General features: G+C 41.0%; 1 protein-coding gene across 5 annotated transcripts in view; it reads right to left on the bottom strand.

The window, feature by feature from the left end:
- LOC137371374 (TBC1 domain family member 8) overlaps positions 1-23,937 on the bottom strand; it is a 117,607-nt gene that overhangs the window by 17,980 nt on the left and 75,690 nt on the right. For 3 of the 5 annotated variants that reach the window (XM_068033865.1, XM_068033868.1, XM_068033866.1), the window contains exons 8-13: positions 20,801-20,974; positions 16,991-17,141; positions 12,921-13,135; positions 12,372-12,489; positions 2,039-2,324; positions 1,787-1,913 (exon numbers count right to left, since the gene is read on the bottom strand). In XM_068033865.1, coding sequence (XP_067889966.1) covers positions 1,787-1,913; positions 2,039-2,324; positions 12,372-12,489; positions 12,921-13,135; positions 16,991-17,141; positions 20,801-20,974 — 1,071 coding nt within the window. The remainder of the gene's footprint in view (positions 1-1,786; positions 1,914-2,038; positions 2,325-12,371; positions 12,490-12,920; positions 13,136-16,990; positions 17,142-20,800; positions 20,975-23,937) is intronic. The other 2 variants (XM_068033867.1, XM_068033869.1) reach the window with 2 other exon arrangements.

Here is a 23,937-nt window from a genome sequence, read left to right as displayed (position 1 = left end):
GTCATAGTCTAAGGATACAGGTAAACCCTTAAGGACTGATGAGAAAAGTTTCTTCACCTAGAGAGTGGAGAGCCTGTGGAATTTGCTGCCACAGAAAGCAGTTGAGGCCAAAACATTGTATGTTTTCAAGGAGTTAAATATAGCTCTTGGATCTAAAGGGTTTAAAGGGTATGGGGCGAAAGCAGGAACAGGTTACTGAGTTGGATGATCAGCCATGATCATAATGAGTGGCGGAGCAGGCTCGAAGGGCCGAATGGCCTACTCCTGCTCCTATTTTCTATGTTTCTATCAAGAAAGCAAAACAAATTCAAATACATGGTCAGTGTTGTTTTAGTGCTCAGATGAAGTTCAGATGCCAGCAATTTTTATTGTAGTTAGTTGATGATTCACTAAAGTTATATAGTAAATATACAGTACAAAATAAAAAATGTAAACATTTAAAAAATCCTCCAAGAGTCATTGTAACAAGACACTGTCCCAAGGTTATAGAAAAAGCAGACACACCATCAACTAATCTAAGTGTTGCTAGTCATGGAATACATTAACCATAAACATTTCACCAGGTAGTGGGTACCTGATAGGCATGAACTTCAGCACAAAATACTGGCAAAAGTGGAAAGAGAAAGAATAGAAACATCATTCACTGGTGTTAGTGTTTCACATTATCTTAGTAGCAATTAACTGCTGCTTGGAATCCAGAATTCAAAATTATTCTGCAATCAAAACTTGATCTTCACTTCCACATTGGTATGGTAATGTATTATGCAAATAAAAGATGTAAAATGATAGTCATTGATAAAGAATACATTCAACAAGTGATCCAGTACATAACCAACATGTGATCTAATAATAGCATCACAAATTCAATTTGTGATACTAACTGCCTGCTGTAGTAGGTTCAATTTATAAACCAAGAGTGTCAGCACATATTGGCACATGCTTGTATTATACTTCTACCACATTGCATTTTGGCTAGAGTCAGGCTGTTACATCACTAACCTTAAATTAGCCCTCTTGTAAAATGCAATGTTTTCACGCTCTAAATAGTCTATTACAGGTTAAAAAAAAACTTTACATAAATGAATGTGGAATCAACATATCTGGAATTGGATTCTGCAGTGTTTTAGACACAGGCCATTCACCTCTGGAATTTGGATTAAAATTCAGCCCAGAAGTAAAGTCTGAATGCTGCTGTAATGGCTTATTGTGAAATAAGTTTTGGAAATTTGAATCTAGCTCCTAGTTGTCACTAATTGGCAATCTCATTCAAAGGCCACAAGATGGCTGGTATGGGAAATAGGGAGAGGAAAAAAAAAAAACACACTGATGCAGTAGGGAATGTTCTTTTGAGGTCTGAGCCGCAGCATGTTCTGGGGCAGAGCACAGGGAACTTTAGTCTGCATCTGGATGCATTGTGAGTGCTACATGTTGAAACTAGGTGCCTGAAATGGGAAGGGCCCCATTCCCCAGTATTAACATCCTTCACCCTGATGAGCACAAAAAAAAATTATGTAATTACTAGTAATGTCTTTACAGATGTGAATACTTTATGTTTGTTTATTCTAGACTATCCTTTCTCTTATACTAGGCCAATGTTGCCAGTCTCTGCATTAATTATTTTTTTTATTAAATATGAAAGGGGCAGGAAAACTATACCTGGAAGAATATATTTAGCTAATTGGCCTCAAACAGTACTATTATTTCTTTAAACATTATTTTACTGTGGTTTATTAAATTAAGTATTGCAGATCCCTGAGATTACACAATTACAAAACAGACAGTTCACCTCATAAGAGTCTCTTATTAGATCAGATATTTCCACTTGCTGAACAGGCTCTTTATCATCACTAAAGGCATGTTGCTGAGCAATTTGGAGCAAAGGACTCTCTTTGTTTGTGATATGATCAAGAAACCTGCAAGAAGAGATTAGTTTTACTTTATGAATTAATTTGTGTTCCAGCATTGCATGATTTTTTTTCCATTTTCAAAATTAAACCAAAAATAATGTTACAGTTTATTCAGAACAAATCCACTACACCTGCTAAGGATTATCAAGGCTTGTCCATCGTCTCTGCAGCTACACAGCTCAAACGTGTTGGCGTCTAGTATAGCCAAGCCCAACTGGAAGATCACCTTTATTCCATCATAGAAGAAGCAGTCAACAACATTTAGTGCACTCTCAAGGGGTATAATACTAAGAAACAGGGTCAGGAACCAGGAGAGGGAAATGGATGCTAGGCAAGACAAGTCTGTCACATGTTCAGCCAGCTCTGGTAAATGCTCTTTTATAAGTTCTTCAAACACAGCTTGATCTACTTGAGCACCTGGAAAACATGGGATATGGCAAGGTGAATGACAATAGGAAAGCACAACTGATAGATTGAAAAGTTAGAAGTACAAACTATCTACACCAGGAATCTTAGTGACAAAAAGAGTGGGCACTTAAAGTCATGTTCCCTAAATTTTTGATGTTTTTTGAAATTGACAGTACACTAACACTCCAGTGTGTCATTCATGGCAATTGAAAAAACACCCACCATGATGCATGTTAACAGCAAGATTCCAGAACTATCCATCTACTTTTTAGATGTCAGATAGCAGAGGAAGATTAATGCTGCTCTGAATAACAAGCAAGAGAAACCAAGTGGGTTAAACTGGTTTACCTTCTCACAATGTGACCTTTCACCCACTAGTCAGTCAATAAACTATTAAAACTATTCATCTTGGGCAAATTATTGACTGGCACACTGAAGACACACATCTTTTTGGCTCAGAGGCTTGTGTTTCTACGCACTAGGTTATTACAATCTGGAATTTTAATGGTGTACAGGAACTCTAGATTGCAATGGAAGGTGATTTACAAATAGCTATGATGCTGGTGGACCACAGCCTTGTAAACTTTAAGAAAACTATACTCTAGGTACACTCCAACAAGGGTTAAAAGGTAGGGAAAACCATAGCCAGGACTCCATGGATGACGAAGAGGATGGAGAAAGTGATGAAACAAAAATAAAAATAAAAGAGGGTGTATGATGCATGTCAGGTGAATTCTTCAAGTAAGAACCAGACTAAATATTTGATGGGAAGTGAGAAGGAAAGTGAAGAGGAAAGGAAGACTGGCAAAGAGAGAATATATGAGAATAGAATGGCAGTTAACATAAAAGGGAACCCAAAAATCTTCTACCGGCATGTAAATAGTAAGCGGGTAGTAAGAGGCAGGGTGGGCCCTATTAGGGACAAAAAAGCAATAGATGCTCAGAGGAACAGGGCATGGTTAGAATACTTAATGAGTACTTTGTATCTGTTTACCAAGGTAAAAGGATGCTGACCAAATATCAGTAGAAGCAGAGATGGTAGAGGTAATTGATGGGGTGAAAATTGATAGGCAGGATATACTGGAAAGGCTGGCTATGCTTAGAGTGGATAAGTCGCTGAGTCTGGATGGCTTGCATCCCAGGTTCTTAAAGGAAGTGGGTTGGAGACAGTGGAAGGGCTTGCCATAATCTTCCCTAGATACTGGAGGTGCCAGAGGATTGGAGAGTGGCAAATGTGACACCCTTATTCAAGAAAGGGTATAAAAGGACATTCCGAGTAACTACAGACCAGTCCTTTTAACGCAGTGGGTGTTAAAGGTTTTAGAAACAATCAAGGGGGGAAAAAATGGACACTTTGGAGAAGTTTGAGCTAATTAAGGAGAGCCAGCACAGATTTATAATCTAATTGACTAATTGAAATTTTTGATGAAGGGATTGCAATGGATGGAACCTACGTGATTTTTAAGAAAGCATTTGACAACGTACCACATACAATGGTTGTTCACAATGTTGACTTTCCTATTCCAGGAGCCTCAATGTCAGCTTGGATAAAAAAAATTGCCAGAAGGACAGAATATAGCAAGTCATGGTAAATGGTTGCTTTTCAGACTGGAGGATGGTGGACAGTAGGGTTCCCCAAGGGTCAGTACTGGGACCACTACTTTTTTTTTAAAATATATATAAATGACTTGGATATTGGAATACAGAGTAAAATTTTAAAATTTGTCCATGATACCAAACTTGGAGGTGTGGCAAACAGTGAAAATGATACCAATCGACTAACAGGACATAGATGGCCTAGCAGAATGGGCAGACAAGTGCAAGATGGAATTTAATACAGACAAGTGTGATGTATTTTGGCAGAAGTGATAGAAAGGCACAATACAGACTTAACGGCACAGTTCTAAAGACTGGGCAGGGACAGAGGGACCTGGGGTTCACGTGCATAGGTCTTTAAACGTGACAGGACATATTCAGAGAGTAATTAGCGAAGCATATGGAATCTTGGGCTTCATAGGAGGTATTGAATACAAAGGCAGGGAAGCTATGCTGAACTTTTATAAAGCTCTGGTTAGGCCACAAGAGTATCACATCCAGTTCTGGTTATGACACTTGAGGAAGGACGTGAGGGTACTTGAGAGGGTGCAGAGGAGATTGACCAGAACAGTTTCAGGAATGAGGAATCTTTACTACAAGGTTAGGTTGGAGAAGATGGGGGTTGTTCTCCTTCAGCAAAGCAGGTTGAAGGGAGATATGATTGAGGTGTACAAGATTGACAGGTTTAGATAAGGTAGACAAAAAAAAATTGTTTCTAATTAGTTGATCATGCCAGGACTAGGGGACACACATCTAAGTTTTTGGGCAAGAGATGTAGGTGGGGGAAGAATTTTTTTTTTTAAAAAACACTGAGTGGTAATGACCTGGAACTTGCAATCTGAGAGCGATGGAAGTAAAGACCATCAATAATTTCAAAAGGAAATTGATAGGCACTTGAGGGAAATAAACTTGGATGGAGCAGGAGAATGGGACTAACTGGATTGCTCAAGAGAGCTGGCATGGACCCAATGGACCAAGTGGCTTCCTTCTGTGCTAATGAGTCTATGACTCTTTCCAAGACTACAATTCCTCAAAGAAGGCAGTGTTAATCGAACTTGAACAAAGTTGAACAAAATGCAATGTTAATGGAAGAGTTCGATATTTAAATAAAACATACATACTAGTTGCTTGACTAGGGTGAAAGGTATTGGGACACAAGAGGAATGAATTTTGATGGGGAATAGCAATATGTACACACTTCAAAAACACCACGGGAAATTGATTAGTGTATTTGATGGCGAAATGGGATTAGGGGGCTGGAGATAACTGGACTAGAGTCTGCAGTTGTAATTTAGTGGAGTGGAGACTACGCCTGAGTGCGACATAAACCAAGTGCTAAGTTGAGAATTTGGTACACACGGGAATTCAGTGCAGACGGGGAAAGAGGTGCTGTTGAATCTTCTTGGTCATCCTGGACTGGGTATTGTGTAATGAGAGTGGAATAATTGACAGTCTTGTGGTGAGAGACCCCTTGGGGATGAGTGACCACAATATGATAGAATTCTTCATTTTTAATGAAGAGTGACATTGTTGATTCAGAGACAAGGGTCCTGAATCTTAGTAAAGGAAATTAGGAAGGTATGAGGCGCACGTTGGCCATGACGGAAACGTTACTTAAAGGGATGATGGTGGATAGGCAATGGCAAATGTTTAAAGAGCGCATGGATGAACTGCAACAATTGTTTATCCCCGTCTGGTGCAAAAGTAAAAAACGGGAAAGGTAGTCAAACCTTGGCTTACAAGGGAAATTAGAGATAGCATTAGATCCAAGAGGCATATAAATTTGCCAGGACAAACAAAAGACCTGAGGATTGGGAACAGTTTAGAATTCAGCAAAGGAGGACCAAGGGATTGATTAAGAAGGGGAAAATAGAGTACGAAAGCTTGGGGGAACATAAAAACTGACTAAAAGTTTCTATAGGTATGTGAAGATAAAAAGGTTGGTGAAGACAAATGTAGGTCCCTTACAGTCAGAAACAGGGGAATTTATTATGGGGAACAAAGAAAGGGCTGACCAACTAAATGCATACTTTGGTTCTGTCTTCACAAAGGAGGACACAAATATCGTGCCAGAAATGTTGGGGAACACAGGGCTTAGAGAGAGAGAGGAACTGAAAGAAAATCAGTATTAGTAGAGAAATGGTGTTGGGGAAATTGATGGGATTGAAGGCCGATAAATCCCCAGGGCCTGATGGCATGCATCCCAGAGTACTTAAGGAAGTGGCCCTAGAAATAGTGGATGCATTGGTGGTCATCTTCCAAGATTCTACAGACTCTGGAACAGTTCCTACAGATTGGAGGGTAGCTAATGTAACCCCACTATTTAAAAAGGGAGGTAGAGAGAAAGCAGGGAATTATCGACCAGTCAGCCTGACATTGGTAGTGGGGAAAATTCTAGAGTCCATCAAAGATTTCATGGCAGAGCACTTAGAGAACAGAGGTAGAATCGGACAGAGTCAGCATGGATTTACGAAAGGGAAATCATGCTTGACAAATCTACTAGAATTCTTTGAGGATGTAACTAGTAGAGTTGATGAGGGCGATGTGGTTTATTTGGACTTTCAGAAGGCTTTCGACAAAGTCCCACATAAGAGATTAGCATGTAAAATTAAAGCGCATGGGATTGGGGGGTAGTGTATTGCGATGGATAGAAAATTGGTTGGCAGACAGGAAACAAAGAGTAGAGATAAATGGGTCTTTTTCCAAATGGCAGGCAGTGACTAGTGAGGTACCGCAGGGATCGTTGCTAGGACCCCAGCTATTCAAAATATATATTAATGATTTAGATGAGGGAACAAAATGTAATCTCTCCAAATTTGCAGATGACACAAAACTGGGTGGGGAGGATGCAGAGAGGCTTCAGGGTGATTTGGACAAGTTGAGTGAGTGGCCTAATGCATGGCAGATGAAGTATAATGTGGATAAATGGGAGGTTATCCACTTTGGTAGCAAAAACAGGAAAGCAGATTATCTGAATGGCTATAAACAGAGGGGAATATGCAACGAGACCTGGGTGTTCACATACACCAGTCGCTGAAGGCAAGCATGCAGGTGCAAAAGGCAGTAAAAAAGGCAAACGGTATGTTGGCCTTCATAGCGAGAGGATTCGAGTACAGAAGCAGGGATGCCTTGCTGCAATTATACAGGGCCTTGGTGAGGCCACACCTGGAATATTGTGTGCAGTTTTGTTCTCCTTATCTGAGGAAAGATGTTCTTGCTATAGAGGGAGTGCAGCGAAGGTTTACCAGACTGATTCCTGGGATGGCGGGACTGACGTGTGAGGAGAGATTGAGTCAGTTAGGATTATATTTACTGGAGTTCAGAAGAGTGAGAAGGGATCTCACAGAAACCTATAAAATTCTAACAGGACTTGACAGGGTAGATGCATGAAGGATGTTCCCGATGGTGGGGGATTCCAGAACCAGGGGTCATAGTCTAAGGATCCGGGGTAAATCTTTTAGGACTGAGATGACAAGAAATTTCTTCACCCAGAGCATGGTGAGCCTGTGGAATTCACTACCACAGAAAGCAGATGAGGATGATGTTTTCAAAAGGAGTTAGATATAGCTCCTGGGTCTAAAGGGATCAAAGGGTATGGGGCGAAAGCCGGAACAGGCTACTGAGTTGGATGATCAGCCATGATCATAATGAATGGCGGAGCAGGCTCGAAAGGCCAAATGGCCTACTCCTGCTTCTAGGTTTCTCCAAGCTGGGAGACTGTAACTTTCTATTATTTTAGCCATGTAAATTAATAACTAATTGACTAATTAAATAAATAAGGTTAGACAGGGATGATGGCCATGACTGCAACATGTGGGAATCTGTGGAATGCACTGCAATCGCGGACAACCATATCTGCAGAATGAGCAACTTAAGACCAGAGTTGCAGACATTGCGGGGGCATCAGGGAGGGGGAAGAGTTACCTGGACACTTTGTTGCAGCAGGCAGTCACACCCCCTTAGGTTAGGCAGAACTTGAGTTGGTCAATGGTCAGGGACAAGAGAGTGTGACTGCAAGTCAGTCAGGTGTGGGGAACCAGCATACAGTGTTGGAGGACCCTCAGCCCCTGACCTTGACCAACAGGTACAAGATGCTTGCTACCTGTGTGGATGAGAAGGACTGCAGGGTGGGTGAGTGAACTGACCATTGCACCATGGTGCAGGATGCCGTTCAAGTGGGAGGCAGCCAAGAGGAATGTGGTAGTGATAGGAGACGGTATAGTCAGGGGGATAGATACTCTTCTCTGTAGCCGCGACTGGGAGCCAGACAGCTGTGTTGCCTGTCTGGTGCCAGGGTTCAGGACATCTCCTCACGGCTGGAGACAAACTTAGAGTGGGAGGGGAAGGATCCAGTTGTTATGGTCCACATGGGAACCAACGACATAGGTACAACTAAGAATGACGTTCTGCTGAGTGTTTGAAGAGTTAGGGTCCAAATTAAAATGCAGATCAAAAGGTAATTATCTCTGGATTGTTACCTGAGCCACGCGCCAATTGGCATAGGGTTAAGCAGATTAGAAAATTAAACGCACGGCTCAAAAAGAGTGGTGTGGGAAGAAGGGGTTTCAATTCATGGGGCACTGGCATCGGTACTCAGGGAAGAGGGAGCTGCTCTGTTGAAATGGGCTCCACTTAAACCGGACTGGGACCAATGTCCTGGTCAATCGTATAACTAGGGCTGTGGACAGGGTGTTAAAACTAAGAGTGGGGCGGGGGTTCGGGTGAAGAGAGATTCAGAAATCCAAAAGAGAAATGTCGAGGCAACAGAACAGTGTAGCGATCTGGGTAAAGACAAGCAGAGTGGAATAGGAAGGGACAGAGAGATTAACAGTAATTGTGCATCAGCAAATAAGGTCAATGCAGGGAATAGTCGTAAAAAAATTTAAAAGGTTTTTTTTTAAAAATCGGAATGTGCAAAACATCTGCAAGATAGATAAATTATTGACACAAATAGGAGGTAAATGGTTTAGATTTAGTCACCATTACAGAGATATGGTTATAAGGTTGGGAAAATCAATATTCCAGGATACACTATTTTGGAAAGACAGAGAATGGCAAAAGGAGGGATAGCCCTGATAAAGGATGACATAGGACATTAGTGAGAAAAGGATCTGGGCTCAGATGATCATGAAGCAGAACCATTATGGGTGAAATTAGGAACAGCAAGCATCAGAAAAACGCTAATGGGAGTAGTTTATAGGCACTGTAACAGTAGTTATACCATTGGACAGAGCATTAGCCAAAAAATGATTGGAGCTTGTAACAAAGGCAATGCAATAATTGTGGAGGTCTTTAATTTTCATATAGACTGGGACAATCAAATTGGCAAGGGTAGTTTTGAAGACGAGTCTGTAGAATGTCTTCGTGACAGTTTCTTGGAGCAATACATCGGAGCCAACTAGGGATAAAGCTATCTTCGATCTAGTATTGTGTAATGAAGCAGGATTAATTAGTAATGTCATGGTAAAAGATCCACTGGGAAATAGTGATCATAATACCATTGAATTCCATGTTAAGTTTGAAATTGGCATACTCCATTCACAAATAATCTTAAACTTTAAAAAAGCCAATTACATAGGTATGTGGGGAGAGCTAGCTCAGGTTGATTGGGTAAATAGACTAAAAGGTATGGTGATAAATAAACAGTGGGAAACATTTAAAGAAACAATTCAAAATGTTCAACAAAAATATATTTCATTGAAAAACAAAAACTCAGGAAGAAGGCTCATCCATGGCTCATTCAGGAAGTTAAGGATAGTATTAGATTTTTTAGAAAAGGCTTATAATGTTGTAAAGAACAGTAGCAAGTCTGAGGATTGGGAGTGTTTTAGAAACCAAAGGGCCACCAAAAAGTTGCTAAAGAAAGAAAATAGAATACGCAAGTAAATTAGCCATAGATATAGTAGCAGCTTGTAAGAGCTTTTATAAGTATATAAAAAAGGAAGACAGCAGCTAAAGTAAACATTGGTTCCTTAGAAGCAGAGACAGGAGAAATTATCATGGGGATGAGGAAATGTCAAAGGCATTGAACAAACACTTTGTGACTGTCTTCACAGTAAAAGACACAGGTTGTACACCAGAAATAATGAGTAACCTAGGGGCTAAAAAGAGTGAGGAAATTAAGGTACTTAGTATCAGCAGAGAAAAAGTATTGGAGAAACTTAAGGGACTAAAATCCGACAATTCCCCACGACCCAATGGCTGCATCCTATGGTTCTAAAAGAGAGCTGCAGAGATAGTGGATGCGCTAGCTACGATTTTCCAAAATTCCTTAGATTTGGAAACAGTCCCATCAGTTTGGAAGTTGGCAAACGTAACACCGCTTATCAAACGGGGAACTACACGCCAGTTAGCCTGACAGTCATTGGGAAAATGTTGGAATCCATTATTAAGGAAGTCTTAACAATACAGTTAGAAATGCATAATATGATTAGAACAAGTCAATGCGGTTTTACAAAACAGAAATCCTGTTTGACAAATTTATTAGAGTTTTTTTGAGGATGTAACTGGTAGGGTAGATAAAGGGGAACCAGTAGATGTAGTATACCTGGTGCCACACAAAAGGTTAATAGGCAAGTTAAGGGCTCATGGAGTTGGGGGTAATATATTAGCATGGATAGAGGATTGGTTGACAGACAGGAAGCAAAGAATGGGAATAAACGGGGCATTTTTAAGTTGACAGGCTGTGAATAGTGGAGTGCCACAAGGATCAGTGCTAGGCTCTCAGCTATTTACAATCTATATTAATGACTTAGGTGAAGAGACAGAGAGTAATGTATCCAAGTTTGCTGACGATACATAGCTAGGTGGAAAGGTAAGCTGTGGGGAGGACACAGAGAGGCTGCAAAGAGATATAGACAGGTTAAGTGAGTGGGCAACAAGATGGCAGATGGAGTGTAATGTGGGGAAGTGTGAAGTTATTCATTTTGGTCATAATAGAAAAGCAGAATATTTTTCAAAAGGTGTGAAACTTTTAAAATGTTGATGTTCAGAAAGACGTGGGTGTGCCCATAGAAGAAATGCAGAAAGTTAGCATGCAGGTACAGCAAGCAATTAGGAAGGCAAATTGCATCTTGGCTTTTATTGCAAGGGGATTGGAGTGCAGGAATAAAGATGTCTTGCTACAATTGTGCAGGGCTTTGGCGAGACCACATCTGGAATACTTCGTTTTGGTCTCCATATTTAAAAGGAAGAATATACTTGCATTGGAAGAGGTACAGCAAAGGTTCACTAGATTGGTCCCGGGGATGAGAGGATTGTCCTATGATGAAGGGCTGAGTAAATTGGGCCTGCATTCTCTGGAGTTTAAAAGAATGAGAGGGGATCTCGTTGAAACATACAAGATTCTGAAGGGGCTAGATGCTGAGAGATTGTTTCCGCAATCTAAAACACGGGGGCACTGCCTCAGGATAAGGGGCTGATCATTTAGGACTGAGATGAGGAGAAATTTCTTCACTCAGAAGGTTGTGAATCTTTGGAGTGCTCTACCTCAGAGGGTTGTGGATATTCAATCGTTGGAGATATTTTTGGTCTCAGGGAATCAAGGGATTATGGCAAGCTGGTCGGATAGTGAAGTTGAAGCCCAAAGATCAACCATCATGGTATTGAATTGCAGACAGGCTCGATGGGCCATATGGTCTGCTCCTGCTCCTATTTCTTGTGTTCTTGTGCTTATTTTAAGGTCATATATGTCCCTCGTTTTATATACATAGTCCAATAGCAAAATTTGCAGTAATTTGGAATGCAGCAAGTAAACTTGTTTGGAGCATAGATGTTTCTCTGCAATACACATTGAAGAGCTGGAAGATGCAAAATTGAGGCGGGAATACAGGTGGGAAGGCATAATTATAGCACACGTTTACATTGGCAGTTTCCATTATAAAAGTAGAGAGAGGAATTTATAATGGAAAATGTTGACAGGAATTGTGTGCAGATGTAAAAGATGTTTTGTCATAGATTATACATATTTCAAAAGATTTGAATGGCATTCATCATCTGTAGATTAACAGGACTTTTTGCAGGACACCTACAAAAGACAAGTCATTTTATTTTGCCAAATGTAGCACAATCTTGTTTATTTTCTTTACCAAGATAATACTTGCACTACGGCTTTTAAGTCACTGGGATTTCTGAGAGTTCCTTGATTAAATCAATCCAAACATAAATATGAATTTAGAATTCTAGCAAGACAGCCCCCAATACTGGTCTCTAAGAGTAAATCTATACAGTCAGCAGAACTTCCTGCCTGGGACACATGCAAGTGCTGCTGCAAACTATTTAAAATAAAAACAGTACCCCAACCTTCTCCTGTGCCACAATTAAATAGTGATTTTAGCCAAACAAAAATCATGGGGCAAATGCAGCTTTGGATTACAGGACTGGAGAAGTTCAAAGACCACAGATCAAATATTTGAATATATTTTTAAATTTAAAGTTGATCATTGTGAAACAAACATTTACCAATAACTCTGCGGTTGAAGTAATCTGGGAGCATTTTCTCACAGACAGCAACTAGTAGCCAAAAGGCTTCTTCCTCCTTGGCATAGAGTAATAACACAGATGTCAGAATATTCATAGACTGTGGGCATAGAGGAAAGAAAATATGTAATTTAGAGGCATAGTACTGATCTGATGGTATAAGAACAAAGTGGAATTTTAATGAGGCATTTTTGAAGATAATGGACATTAAGTGGAAATAAACTGCACTGCCAAGCTAAGACAAACGTTTCTGCCAAATGCTTAGCCTCTGTCTATACAGCAAAATCTGTCATGCATCATTAAATTGCTCTGATGTGAGAAAATTCTACACTCGCTTCACAGACATGAGCAAATAATAAAATGGGCTGGGTGATTTGATGGCTTATTAACCAATTTCTGACATATAAATAAAATGTTCAGACTAAAAGACAACAATACATATCTTATGTACCATGACCCTATTCTTGCCAAGCTAGAAAATGAGTTTTGGTATTCATATTTAATCAAAACAAATAACTGAACAGTTTCTACCTGGCAGTAGCCTATTTTAGGGTTTCTATATGCGTATGCTGTCAATACTCTCCTTAATGCTGCAATGCCAGTGTCACTCTGAAATGCTGGGTGCTCAGGCAGTGAACGATGCAGATCACGTTCAATTTCCTCAGTTGCCAGGCAACATCGGCCCATAGATTCATCCACTAGATTGGCATAGTAATCAGGATGTGCAGCTAAATCAGTCACAGCATCTAAAGAAAAAAAGACCTGCATTTATATAGCGCTTTTCACGGCTACTGTATGTCTCAAAACACTTTACAGCCAATGTAGCATTTTTAAAAGTGTTGTAATTTAGGAAACTCTCAAACAGCAATGTGATAAATCTGTTTTTGTGACATTGATCGACGGATTGATGGCCAGGACACCAGGGATAACTTCCCTGCTATACTTTGAAATAGTGTCACGGGATCTTTTACATCAACTAGAGCAGGCAGATGGGGCCTCAGTTTAATGGCTCATCCAAAAGGTGGCACCTCCAACAGTGCAACACACCCTCAGTACTGCACTGGAGTGTCAGCCTTGATTTTTGTGCTCAAGTCCTGGAGTGGGGCTTTAACCTGGAGCCTTGTGACTAAGAGGAGAGAGTGCTACCAACTGAGCCACAGTTGTTGACAATGTAAGTAGAAGTTTGACATTTATATACATGAAAAATGTTTTATTTTCAATTTTCCATGTATGGTCTAACTAACTATATGAACTGACTGGAATAAAAATAGCACTTTGTACAGCAGTATAAATTTATGGCAAATGCAGATTTTTACATATTCTATTGCTCCTTCTATATGCATCAACAGAAGTACAAAAATATTGGCAGATTACTTGCTGGTAATATTAGGACAATGAAGCTTTTCTAAAAGACTTGCAGGTGATAGGTAAATTGGCCATTGTAAATTGCCCCTAGTGTAGGTAGGTGGTAGGGAATATGGGATTACTGTAGGGCGGCACAGTGGCGCAGTGGTTAGCACTGCAGCCTCACAGCTCCAGCGACCCGGGTTCAATTCTGGGTACTGCCTGTGTGGAGTTTGCAAGTTCTCCCTGTGTCTGCGTGGGTTTCCTCCGGGTGCTCCGGTTTCCTCCCACATGCCAAAGACTTGCAGGTTGATAGGTTAATTGGCCATTATAAATTGCCCCTAGTATAGGTAGGTGGCAGGGGAAAATATAGGGACAGGTGGGAATGTGGTAGGAATATGGGATTAGTGTAGGATTAGTATAAATGGGTGGTTGATGGTCGGCACAGACTCGGTGGGCCGAAGGGCCTGTTTCAGTGCTGTATCTCTAAACTAAACTAAGATAAACTGGAGTAAAGTTACTGCATGTGGTCAAAGTGGGGAATGACTATTGCATCCAGGATTGCTTTTTAGATCACCGTGCTCCTAATCCAACAAGGATTGAAGCATTACTCTAGTTTCAATTAACTTTCAAATAACTTCAATTGTATAGAACATTGGTGAGGCCGCACCTAGAATAGTGTGCGATTCTGGCCCCCTTGCCTGAGGAAGGATATACATGCCATAAGGGAGTGCAGCAGTGGTTCATAGAAAGTTTAAGGCACAGAAAAAGGCCATTTAGCCCATAGTGTCTGTGCCGGCCAAAAAACAATCCACCTATTCTAATCCCACCTTCCAGCATTTGGTCCGTAGCCCTGCAGCCTACAGCACTTGAGGTGCATATCCAGACTACTTTTGAATGAGTTGAGGGGCTCTGCCTCAACTACCCTTTCAGGCAGTGAGTTCCAGACCATCACCACCCTCTGGGGGAAAAGTTTTTCCTCATCTCCCCTCTAATTTTTCTACCAATCACTTTAAATTTATGCTCCCTTGTCACTGACCTCTCTGCCAAGGTGAATAGACCCTTCACCATCACTCTATCCAGGCCCCTCAAAATTTTGTACATTTCAGGTCAGATCTCCCCTCAGCCTTCTCTGTTCCAAGGAGAACAACCCCAGCCTATCCAATCTTTCCTCATAGCTGCATTTTTCTAGTCCCGGCAACATCCGCGTAAATCTCCTCTGTACCCTCTCTAGTGCAATTACATCCTTTCTGTAATAAGGTGACCAGAACTGCACACAGTACTCAAGTTGTGGCCTAACCAATGAGTTATACAGTTCCAGCATAACCTCCCTGCTCTTGTATTCTATACCTCAGCTAATAAAAGGAAAGGATTCCATTTGCCTTCTTAACCACCTTATCAAACTGTCCTACTACCTTCAGGGATCTGTGGACATTCACTCCAAGGTCCCTTACTTCCTCTACACTTCAGTATTTTCCCATAATTGTGTATGCCTTTGCCTTGTTTGACCTCCCCAAATGCATCACCTCACACTTCTCCAAGTTGAATTCCATTTGCCACTTTTCTGCTCATCTGACCTGACCATCAATATCTTTCTGCAGTCTACAACTATCCTCCTCACTATCTACCAAAAGGCCAATCTTTGTGTCGTCCACAAACTTCTTAATCATGCCCCTTAACTTTACGCCCAAATCGTTAATATACACCACAAAAAGCAGGGGACACAGTACTGAGCCTTGTGGAACGCCACTGGAAACAGCCCTCCTGTCGCTAAAACACCAGTCAACAATTACCCTTTGTTTCCTGCCAGTGAGCCAATTTTGTATCCACCTTGCTGCATTTCCCTGGATCCCATAGTAACCTAATCCTCTGCTTTCCCTGTGAGGATACACCAGCAGTCCCTGTCAAATCCAGAAACTCACACCACCTTCATAAACACTCTGGGCTGGATTTTACGTTGGGTGAATGGGAGTTGGCCACCAACGTAAAATTTGGTGGCGAACCCACTTCCGCCTAGCCTGGAGATCCATCCCATATTTTACGGGTCCCCAGACTTTAAGTGTTCCGAGGCGGGATTTCCACCCACTTGAGGGAGGAAGTCCCGCCTCATTGAGCTGCCAGCCAATCATTGGGCTGGCACTCTTAGCTGCAACAGCACCACCAGGAGTGGGGGCCACTGCTGGGACTACAGCCCATCCAAGGACAGAGGAGCCAGGACTGCAGGTAAGTGTAGGTTGCCTCGCTGAGGGTAATCGGTCGTGCCCCGGCGAGGCAGGGGCAGCCCTCAATCAGGCACCCCAGTTAAAGGCCTTCACCCACCTCCACGCGGATTTTATGCGTGGCAAGCGGACGTCTTAGACCCAAGAGAAGCTGCCTGGCAAAAGCAGGCAGCTCTCGAATGTCCCAGAGGGGGGCCCCCCCGCTACCCCAACCAACCCCTCCTTTCCCCCAACCGACGACCCATGTCTCTCAGAGGCCCGACCGATTACTCCCGGTGAGGCAACCTAAACTTAGCTTTGCTCCAGGCTTCCTGACATCTTTTCTTCACGCTAGGCTGTAGTCCCAGCAGTGGCCACTGCTCCCAGTGATTGGCAGACAGCTTTATTAGACAGGACTTCCTGCCTCAAGCGGGTGGAAGTCCCACCTCACCAATTGAAGCCCGGTGACCCGCAAAATACAGGTCAGATCCCCAGGTGAGGCGGAAGCAGGTTTGCCACCGACTTTTCAGTCAGTGGCCGGCTCCCGTCTGCCTAGGGTAAAATCCCAGCCTAAGAAAAGAATGGTAAAGAAAGAACAAACTTGCATTTATAAAGTTCCTTTCATATCCTCAAGGGCATTTCTTCAAGAACTTCACAACCAATGAATTGCTTTTTGAAACGTAGTCACCATTGCTTTTGTAGGCAAACATGGTTGCCAATATTCACTGAGCAGGATCGCACAAACAGCAATAAGATGAATACCCAGTTAACCTTTTTCGATGATATTGGTTGCTGGATGAATGCTTGCCAGGACATAGAACTCCCTGCTCTGGTGTGGAAGTGTCATGGGACCTATTTGAACAGTCAGATGGGGCCTTAATTTAATATTTCACCTGAAAGATAGCACCAGCAAAAATGCAGTAACTCCTTTAGTGCTCATTTCTGACAGTGGATCTTTCAGCCTTCTGACTTCAAGGCAAAAGTGCAACCACTGAGCTAAACACTTTACTCGACTCATCTGTAGCAGGACAAAATTGCCACAACATTCTGAATGCTCACCTGAAAAGAGAAGCCACAGTTCTCCTCGAAGACATTCTGGAATTCCCATTGCAACCAGTTTTCTTATCTTCTCCGTCCGAAACATACTGACTGTGCGTCCATATTCCACAAAATGATCATACCACAATTGATTTTTCACTTCTTCCATTCCCTAAAGATATAAATCTACCATTACTTTGAAGCTATTTGAGTAGCCCTTTGAACAGTTGTTCTTTTATACAGAGATTGCAAACCTGTATAATAAAATGGAGATAAAATGATTAAAGCCATCATTTGTCTTATTGAGAATGCAGCCATTCCGAGGTACCCTATCATGACATGTCAAAAATGTTGGAGTTACAATCTTTAATCAGTTTAAAAATAAAAATGTTCCCTCTTCTGACAGGAATCATGTCCCACCAAGGCCTATACTAATGATGTTCAATTACACTGATGGCTCCCTTAGTTCAGTAATTTAATTTTAGCCTCTGAAGGGCCAGAATGATCCCCCAAGGCTCTGTCAGAGATTTAACAATCACCACCCCTCTCCAAATTTCCCTCCATGTTGTCCATTTATTCACTAACATGGCTCTTGCCATCCAGGACCTTATAGTGGAAGATTTCATTGACATCATACGAACAGAAACTGGGCTCATCCTGTCCACCTGGTTATACTTTCCACTACCTGCCAACACAAAACAATAGGACTCTCCTCAGCTTCCTCTGGCACTTTCTCCCTTCAAGAAATGGATTTCTCGTCTCTGAAATTGGGTGACTAGGAACCCTCCAGTTATCTTCCATATCAAAGAACGTTTGAAAGATTGTCAGTGCCTCTAGACTTACCTAGGATGGCAAAGCCAATACCATTTCTATTTTCAATTTCATCTATTTTCCGGATATATATTTATCCTTTTTAATTACATATGGACACAGGAACAGGAGAAGGCCAATGAGCCTGTTCCGCCATTCATAGAAACTTGGAAAAGAGGAATAGGTCATTCGGCCCTTCAAGCCTACTCCGCCATTCAATACGATCATGGCTGATCATCCAAACTCAGTACCCTGTTCCCGCTTTCTCACCGTATCCTTTGATCCCTTTAGCCCCAAGAACTATATCTAACTCTTTCTTGAATAGATTTAATGATTTGGCCTCAACTACTTTCCATGGTAGAGAATTCCACAGGTTCACCACTCTTAGGGTGAAGAAATCTCTCTTCATCTCCGTCCTAAATGGCTTACCCCTTATCCTTAGACTGTGACCTCTGGTCCTGGACTCCTCCACCATCGGGAACATCCTTCCTGCATCTGGTCTGTCCAGTCTGGTTAGAATTTTGTAGGTTTCTAAGAGATCCTCTCTCATTCTTCTAAACTCTAGCGAATACAAACCTTTTCGACCCAATCTCTCTTCATACGTCCTGCCATCCCAGGGATCAGTCTGGTAAACCTTCGCTGCACTCCCTCCATAGCAAGAACATCCTTCCTCAGATAAGGAGACCAAAACTGCACACATTACTCCAGATGTGGTCTCACCAAGGCCTTGCATAATTGCAGCAAGACATCCCTGCTCCTGTACTCGAATTCTTTTGCTATGAAGGCCAACATATCATTTGCCTGCTTAACTGCCTGCTGCACCTGCATGCTTACTTTCAGTGACTGATGCACAAGGACACACAGATCTCGCTGCACCTCCCCCTTTCCCAATCTATCGCCGTTCAGATAATAATCTGCCTTTCTGTTTTTGCCACCAAAGTGGACAACCTCACATTTATCCACATTATACTGCATCTGCCATGTATTTGCTCACCTCACTCAACCTGTCCATATCACACTGGAGCTTCTCTGCATCCTCCTCATAGGTCACCCACCCAGCTTTGTCATCTGCAAACTTGGATATATTACATTTAATTCCCTCATCTATATCATTAATATATATTGTGAATAGCTGGGGTCCTAGCACGGATCCCTGCAGTACCCCACTAGTCACTACCTGCCACTCGGAAAGAGACCCGTTTATTCCTACTCTTTGCCAACCAGTTCTGTATCCAGGACAGTACCTTACCCTCAATCCCATGTGCTTTAATTTTGCACACTAATCTCTTATGTGGAACCTTATTGAAAGCCTTCTGAAAGTCCAAATACACCACATCTACTGGTTCTCCCTCATCTATTCTACTAGTTACATCCTCAAAAAATTCCAGTAGATTTGTCAAGCATGATTCCCCTTTCGTAAATCCATGTTAACTTTGCCCGATCCAGTCATTGTTTTCCAAGTGCTCTGCTATTACATCTTTTATAATGTACTCTAGCATTTTCCCCCCACTACTGATGTCAGGCTAACCGGTCTATAATTCCCCGTTTTCTCTCTACCTCCTTTTTTAAAGGAGTGGGGTTACATTAGCTACTCTCCAATCTGTTGGAACTGTTCCAGAGTCTATAGAATTTTGAAAAATTACCAGCAATGCATCTACTATTTCTAGGGCCACTTCCTTAAGTACTCTGGGACGTAGATTATCAGGCCTTGGGGATTTATCAGCCTTCAATCCCAATTTCCCTACTGATTTCATACAGTTTCTCCTTCTCACTAGAACCTATGTTCCCCAATATTTCTAGTATGATATTTGCGTCCTCCTTTGTTAAGACAGAACCAAAGTATGTATTTAATAGGTCTGCCATTTCTTTGTTCCCCCGTTTCTGACTGCAAGGGACTCACATTTGCCTTCACTAATCGTTTTCTCCTCACATATCTATAGAAGCTTTTAGTCAGTTTTTATGTTCTCTGCAAGCTTACACTCATACTCTATTCTCCCCTTCTTAATCAATCCCTTTGTCCTCCTTTGCTGAATTCTAAACTGCCCCCAATCCTCCGGTTTGCTGCTTGTTCTGGCCGTTTTAGATTTCTCCTCCTTGAATCTAATACTATCCCTAATTTCTTTTGTAAACCACATTCATGACTAATCTGTACCTCAACTCCATATCCATTGTTACCCTTACCCAATAGCAACATTTTAATTCATCATTTCCTCTCATCCCCATTACCACACACATCTTGGAAAATTGAGGAAAAGTACTAATTTTAGTATTTCACCAATCCTTCCTTCTCAAGAGGAATTTTCTCTCATCTCTGATAAACCTTATACTTTCTGTAGCTATATGAACCAATAGCTGAATGAACGATTTACAGTAAAAATCAAAATGATCTTCCCTAGTCAATTATGCAAAGATGCCCCTGCTGAACAGTCCACTGACAGTCAAAGTTTAGACTTACATATGAACGAATGAATGAATGAGTACTTCTGCAACATATTGAAGGGCAACAGGTATCTATGGAATTAAACCACAGCACAAATTATAGAAATAACAGTAACTGCGGGGTTAGTGGATTTTTTCCTGAGTCCACAGTGTGACATACAACTGCCTCCAACATCTTTGGGCTTTTTTTTTTTGAGGGAGACAGGGAGGGAGCAGGGAAGACAAACAAATTAGTTGATAAAATACAGTGCACCCACACTATAACTCAAGTATGATGAACTACTCTCCCTGGATTTACAAGTTTAAATGAAACAGAGGTGAGGCAGTTCCATTATGGTTCATCATTTGCACCCATAGTCCTATTAACAAGGCATTAATAAGTGTATCAATATTCATGCACACAATTTATCAAAATAAACTTCGAAGAATTTAGCACCATCGGTTAGAGAACGCATCTTCCTACTGTTCAGCTCATGGTAGCAATTTTACAAATGACAAAATGCTATAGCCAGGAGGAAGAGATACACAAAGTTCAAAAATTTAAAAAAAAGAAACATGCACTGAATCTTCGTGTCTACTTACCAGTGTTGAGTTTGCACTCTCACCAGTTTCAGTCATGTGAAAGAGTGCCATTAAAGCCTCTGAATTCAATGAATGTCTTGGCTCCTTTTTGACATTTGAATTGTTCATGAGTGAATTTGGCACTGTACTAGTTGTAGAGATTTCTTCAGGACATCCTGAAGATTCCAAGGAGACCTAAAACACATTGGATTTAATTGATATTGTGCTTTTAAATATTTATTCATTCATATCACATAAATCAATCCCACAACTCAAGAGTCTTCAAAGTGGCTTTGGGTTCTACTTGTAGAGAAACTTTATGGTCAGATTTTGCTGTAGAAATAAATAATGGTGAGGTTATGAGTGCCCACTGTTATTAAAACAAAAATCAAACACAAAAACTTTGTGACTGGAAATGCAGTTAAATGTGAAAATTGGGAAGTTGCTGAGTTGCCCTGCTCCTCCAGAAGCTGCGCTATACTGGTATCTTGCCAATTGATTCATTGAACAGCATGTAGTTGCTGTACTTGACTCATAGAAATCCACTAAACTTTCCAGAATAAGAGTTTGTCCATTCCAGTGTAAGTATTTTATTTTTTGTTTAAAACAGCGCGATGAGTCTCAATTACTACCATACAACTTCTTTGGCAGCGAAAAATTGAACTTTACAAGTGCGGAGTCTCATTCCTGCAGATTTTAACTATTATTGGAGATTTTTAAAAATTAAAAATTTTTTTAAAAAACTCTTATTTCTCTTAACCCCATCTTGCTCTCTATTTCACCTTCTGTACAAGATTTGATATTGATTTAAATATTCTAACTTGCACTTCCCACTTTAGACTCTGCAGTGCTCAAAGATTCTTCATTCTGATTGGTTAAGGAGATACATGGTTGCTTGCCCTGTTTACACAAGTCCCAGATCCCCTATCGAGGGGCACCATGCCAAAATGGCTTTCTAATAACAGCTAATTCCAGTGCAAAAGCCCAGGAAAGTCTGAATAAGTGTAATGATTGGCTGATGTCATTTGTTCACTACTGACCACAAAAATCTGAAACCTTGCTTCAGTACCGTTTTCCAGAATTAATGACCAGAGCAGGGCCAAAAGCATTATGAACTTTATTGAAGCAGTTTTAAAATTTGCTGATGCATAGTGGATTCAGTGATCCAATACTTGCACAGACATGGACACAATTAAAATTATACACAAATGCAAAACCAAACTTTCCAGATTATGCAAGTTTTGTCCTTTTCGTTAGCATAAAACCATATTTAAATTAGAGGATAGTGCCAATCTGATAATCACCAAGTTTCCATTTGTTTCAGACACTATTCATCAACACATTTTTGAACAATGAAACATTCTACAAATAAGAAATGTAAAACTTGAAAATAAAGTGTCACATAAAACCAAAACAAAAGCATACAACCATATTTCTTCAACCCTTCTCTATGCAATGGTCAAGTCAAGGTAGGGGAGAGGGGAAAAAAAAAATCGAAAGAAAAAGATCACTACACAGAGATGCAGGCTGCCTTTAGGCAGGTCAAAATAATGAGAGCGAGAGCAAGAGCGAAAAAAAAGACCCTATTTGCACACATGAAAGTTGGTTCATGTCTTACAATACAAGATTCGATGCCAAGCTGAATCTGTAGCCTTTTGATTCAAAGTTTGTCAAATTTATTAAAAATTACATGCAAATCTAAAATTTAGACTACTAAATGACTTGTACAGGATGATAGATGGATAAGAAAAGGCCATTTGACCTATTAAACCTATCTTTCAGATTTGTCCCATCACAAGACGTCACAAAATTTAATTTACTGAAGGTGAATAACTATACTGGAGGAAAAACTCCTCAGCATCTATCCACCTCCCCAATCATGAAATCTCCAGAATATTTAACCCAACCTACACTTAGTGTTTATGCAGTCCTGATCAGCTAATTTCCAAATTACATTTCCATGGTCCTAACACACAAAGCACAAGTTTACATTTATCCTTATAAACTTTAATGCCATTTTAAAAGGGTATCAACTTTTTAAATAATATAGCATCAGCAGCTTTAATTGGGAGTTACACATATCCATTACTGTTTCTCAGTATCTTTCCTTTCCACATTTTCAACCTGTTCTTATTTTCACCTGCTTGCTCATTGTCTAAAGTCTCTTAAAGGGAAGCACAATGTGGAATTAAAAGCTATTTTTGATTCCATTGGAATATAATATACATTGGTGACTAAGTTTTCTAGTAACAACTTATTGGTTACAAAATCTGAGTGTCTTCTCAATGTCAGATTAACCACATAGTACAGACAGGTGCCAACTCTTTGAAGCCATTTTATGCAGTGATTTACTAGCTTGTGTATGAGTAAAGGTGTAGTCTAAACAGCTACTTTTTATTAAAAAAAAACAAAGATAAACACACATCTGTGATTACAAGGTTAAGAACCAGATCTGCATGAAGAAATGAATGAGTACTGGCTGTAGTTATGATTTTTAAAATTAATGATCAAATACCCTCTTTCGAAAAGGCCCATTACCGGTTCGATTAATGTTGATGCATCTTTCTAGCAAAGGATTTGGAATAGCCAGTCAACTAGACTGAAAAGACTTGCCCTAGTCCAAGAAATGCCATCAACATAGGCAAGTACTTGAATAGGATGAGCACTGATGAAAGACCAATTGGAATACTTGCATTCATTTTTTTTTTGTTTCTTGGGATAAGAGCCCACTGGCACAGCCAGCATTTGATTCCCATCCCTAATTGCCCTCGAAAAGGTGGTGGTGAGCTGCCTTCTTGAATTGCTCCAGTCCATGTGGAGTAGGTACACCAACAGTGCTGTTAGAAAGGGAGTTTCAGGATTTTGGCCCAGCGACAGTGAAGGAACTACAATATAGTTCCAAGTCAGGATGATGTGTAACTTGGAGGGGAACTTGCATTTCTGATTAAATGGTTATAAAAAGGGGGACGGTGGTGTGGGGATGGATTTTATGTAGGCGACAGGGGACTCGGCCACCGGCTGAACAGCCAGTGAGAGCCCTGCGTCACCTCTTCTGGGGAAGGCCCGCCGCATTATGTGCCAATTAGGCACTTAAGTGGACGACGGCAGTGGGATTAAGGACCCCAGCAGTCCTGCCTGCTGAGAGGCTGCTGGCCAGA

Source organism: Heterodontus francisci, chromosome 6, assembly GCF_036365525.1.
Source record: "Heterodontus francisci isolate sHetFra1 chromosome 6, sHetFra1.hap1, whole genome shotgun sequence".
In the NCBI taxonomy this organism is placed as follows: domain Eukaryota; kingdom Metazoa; phylum Chordata; class Chondrichthyes; order Heterodontiformes; family Heterodontidae; genus Heterodontus; species Heterodontus francisci.
This window is presented reverse-complemented; position numbering and strand designations above follow the sequence as displayed.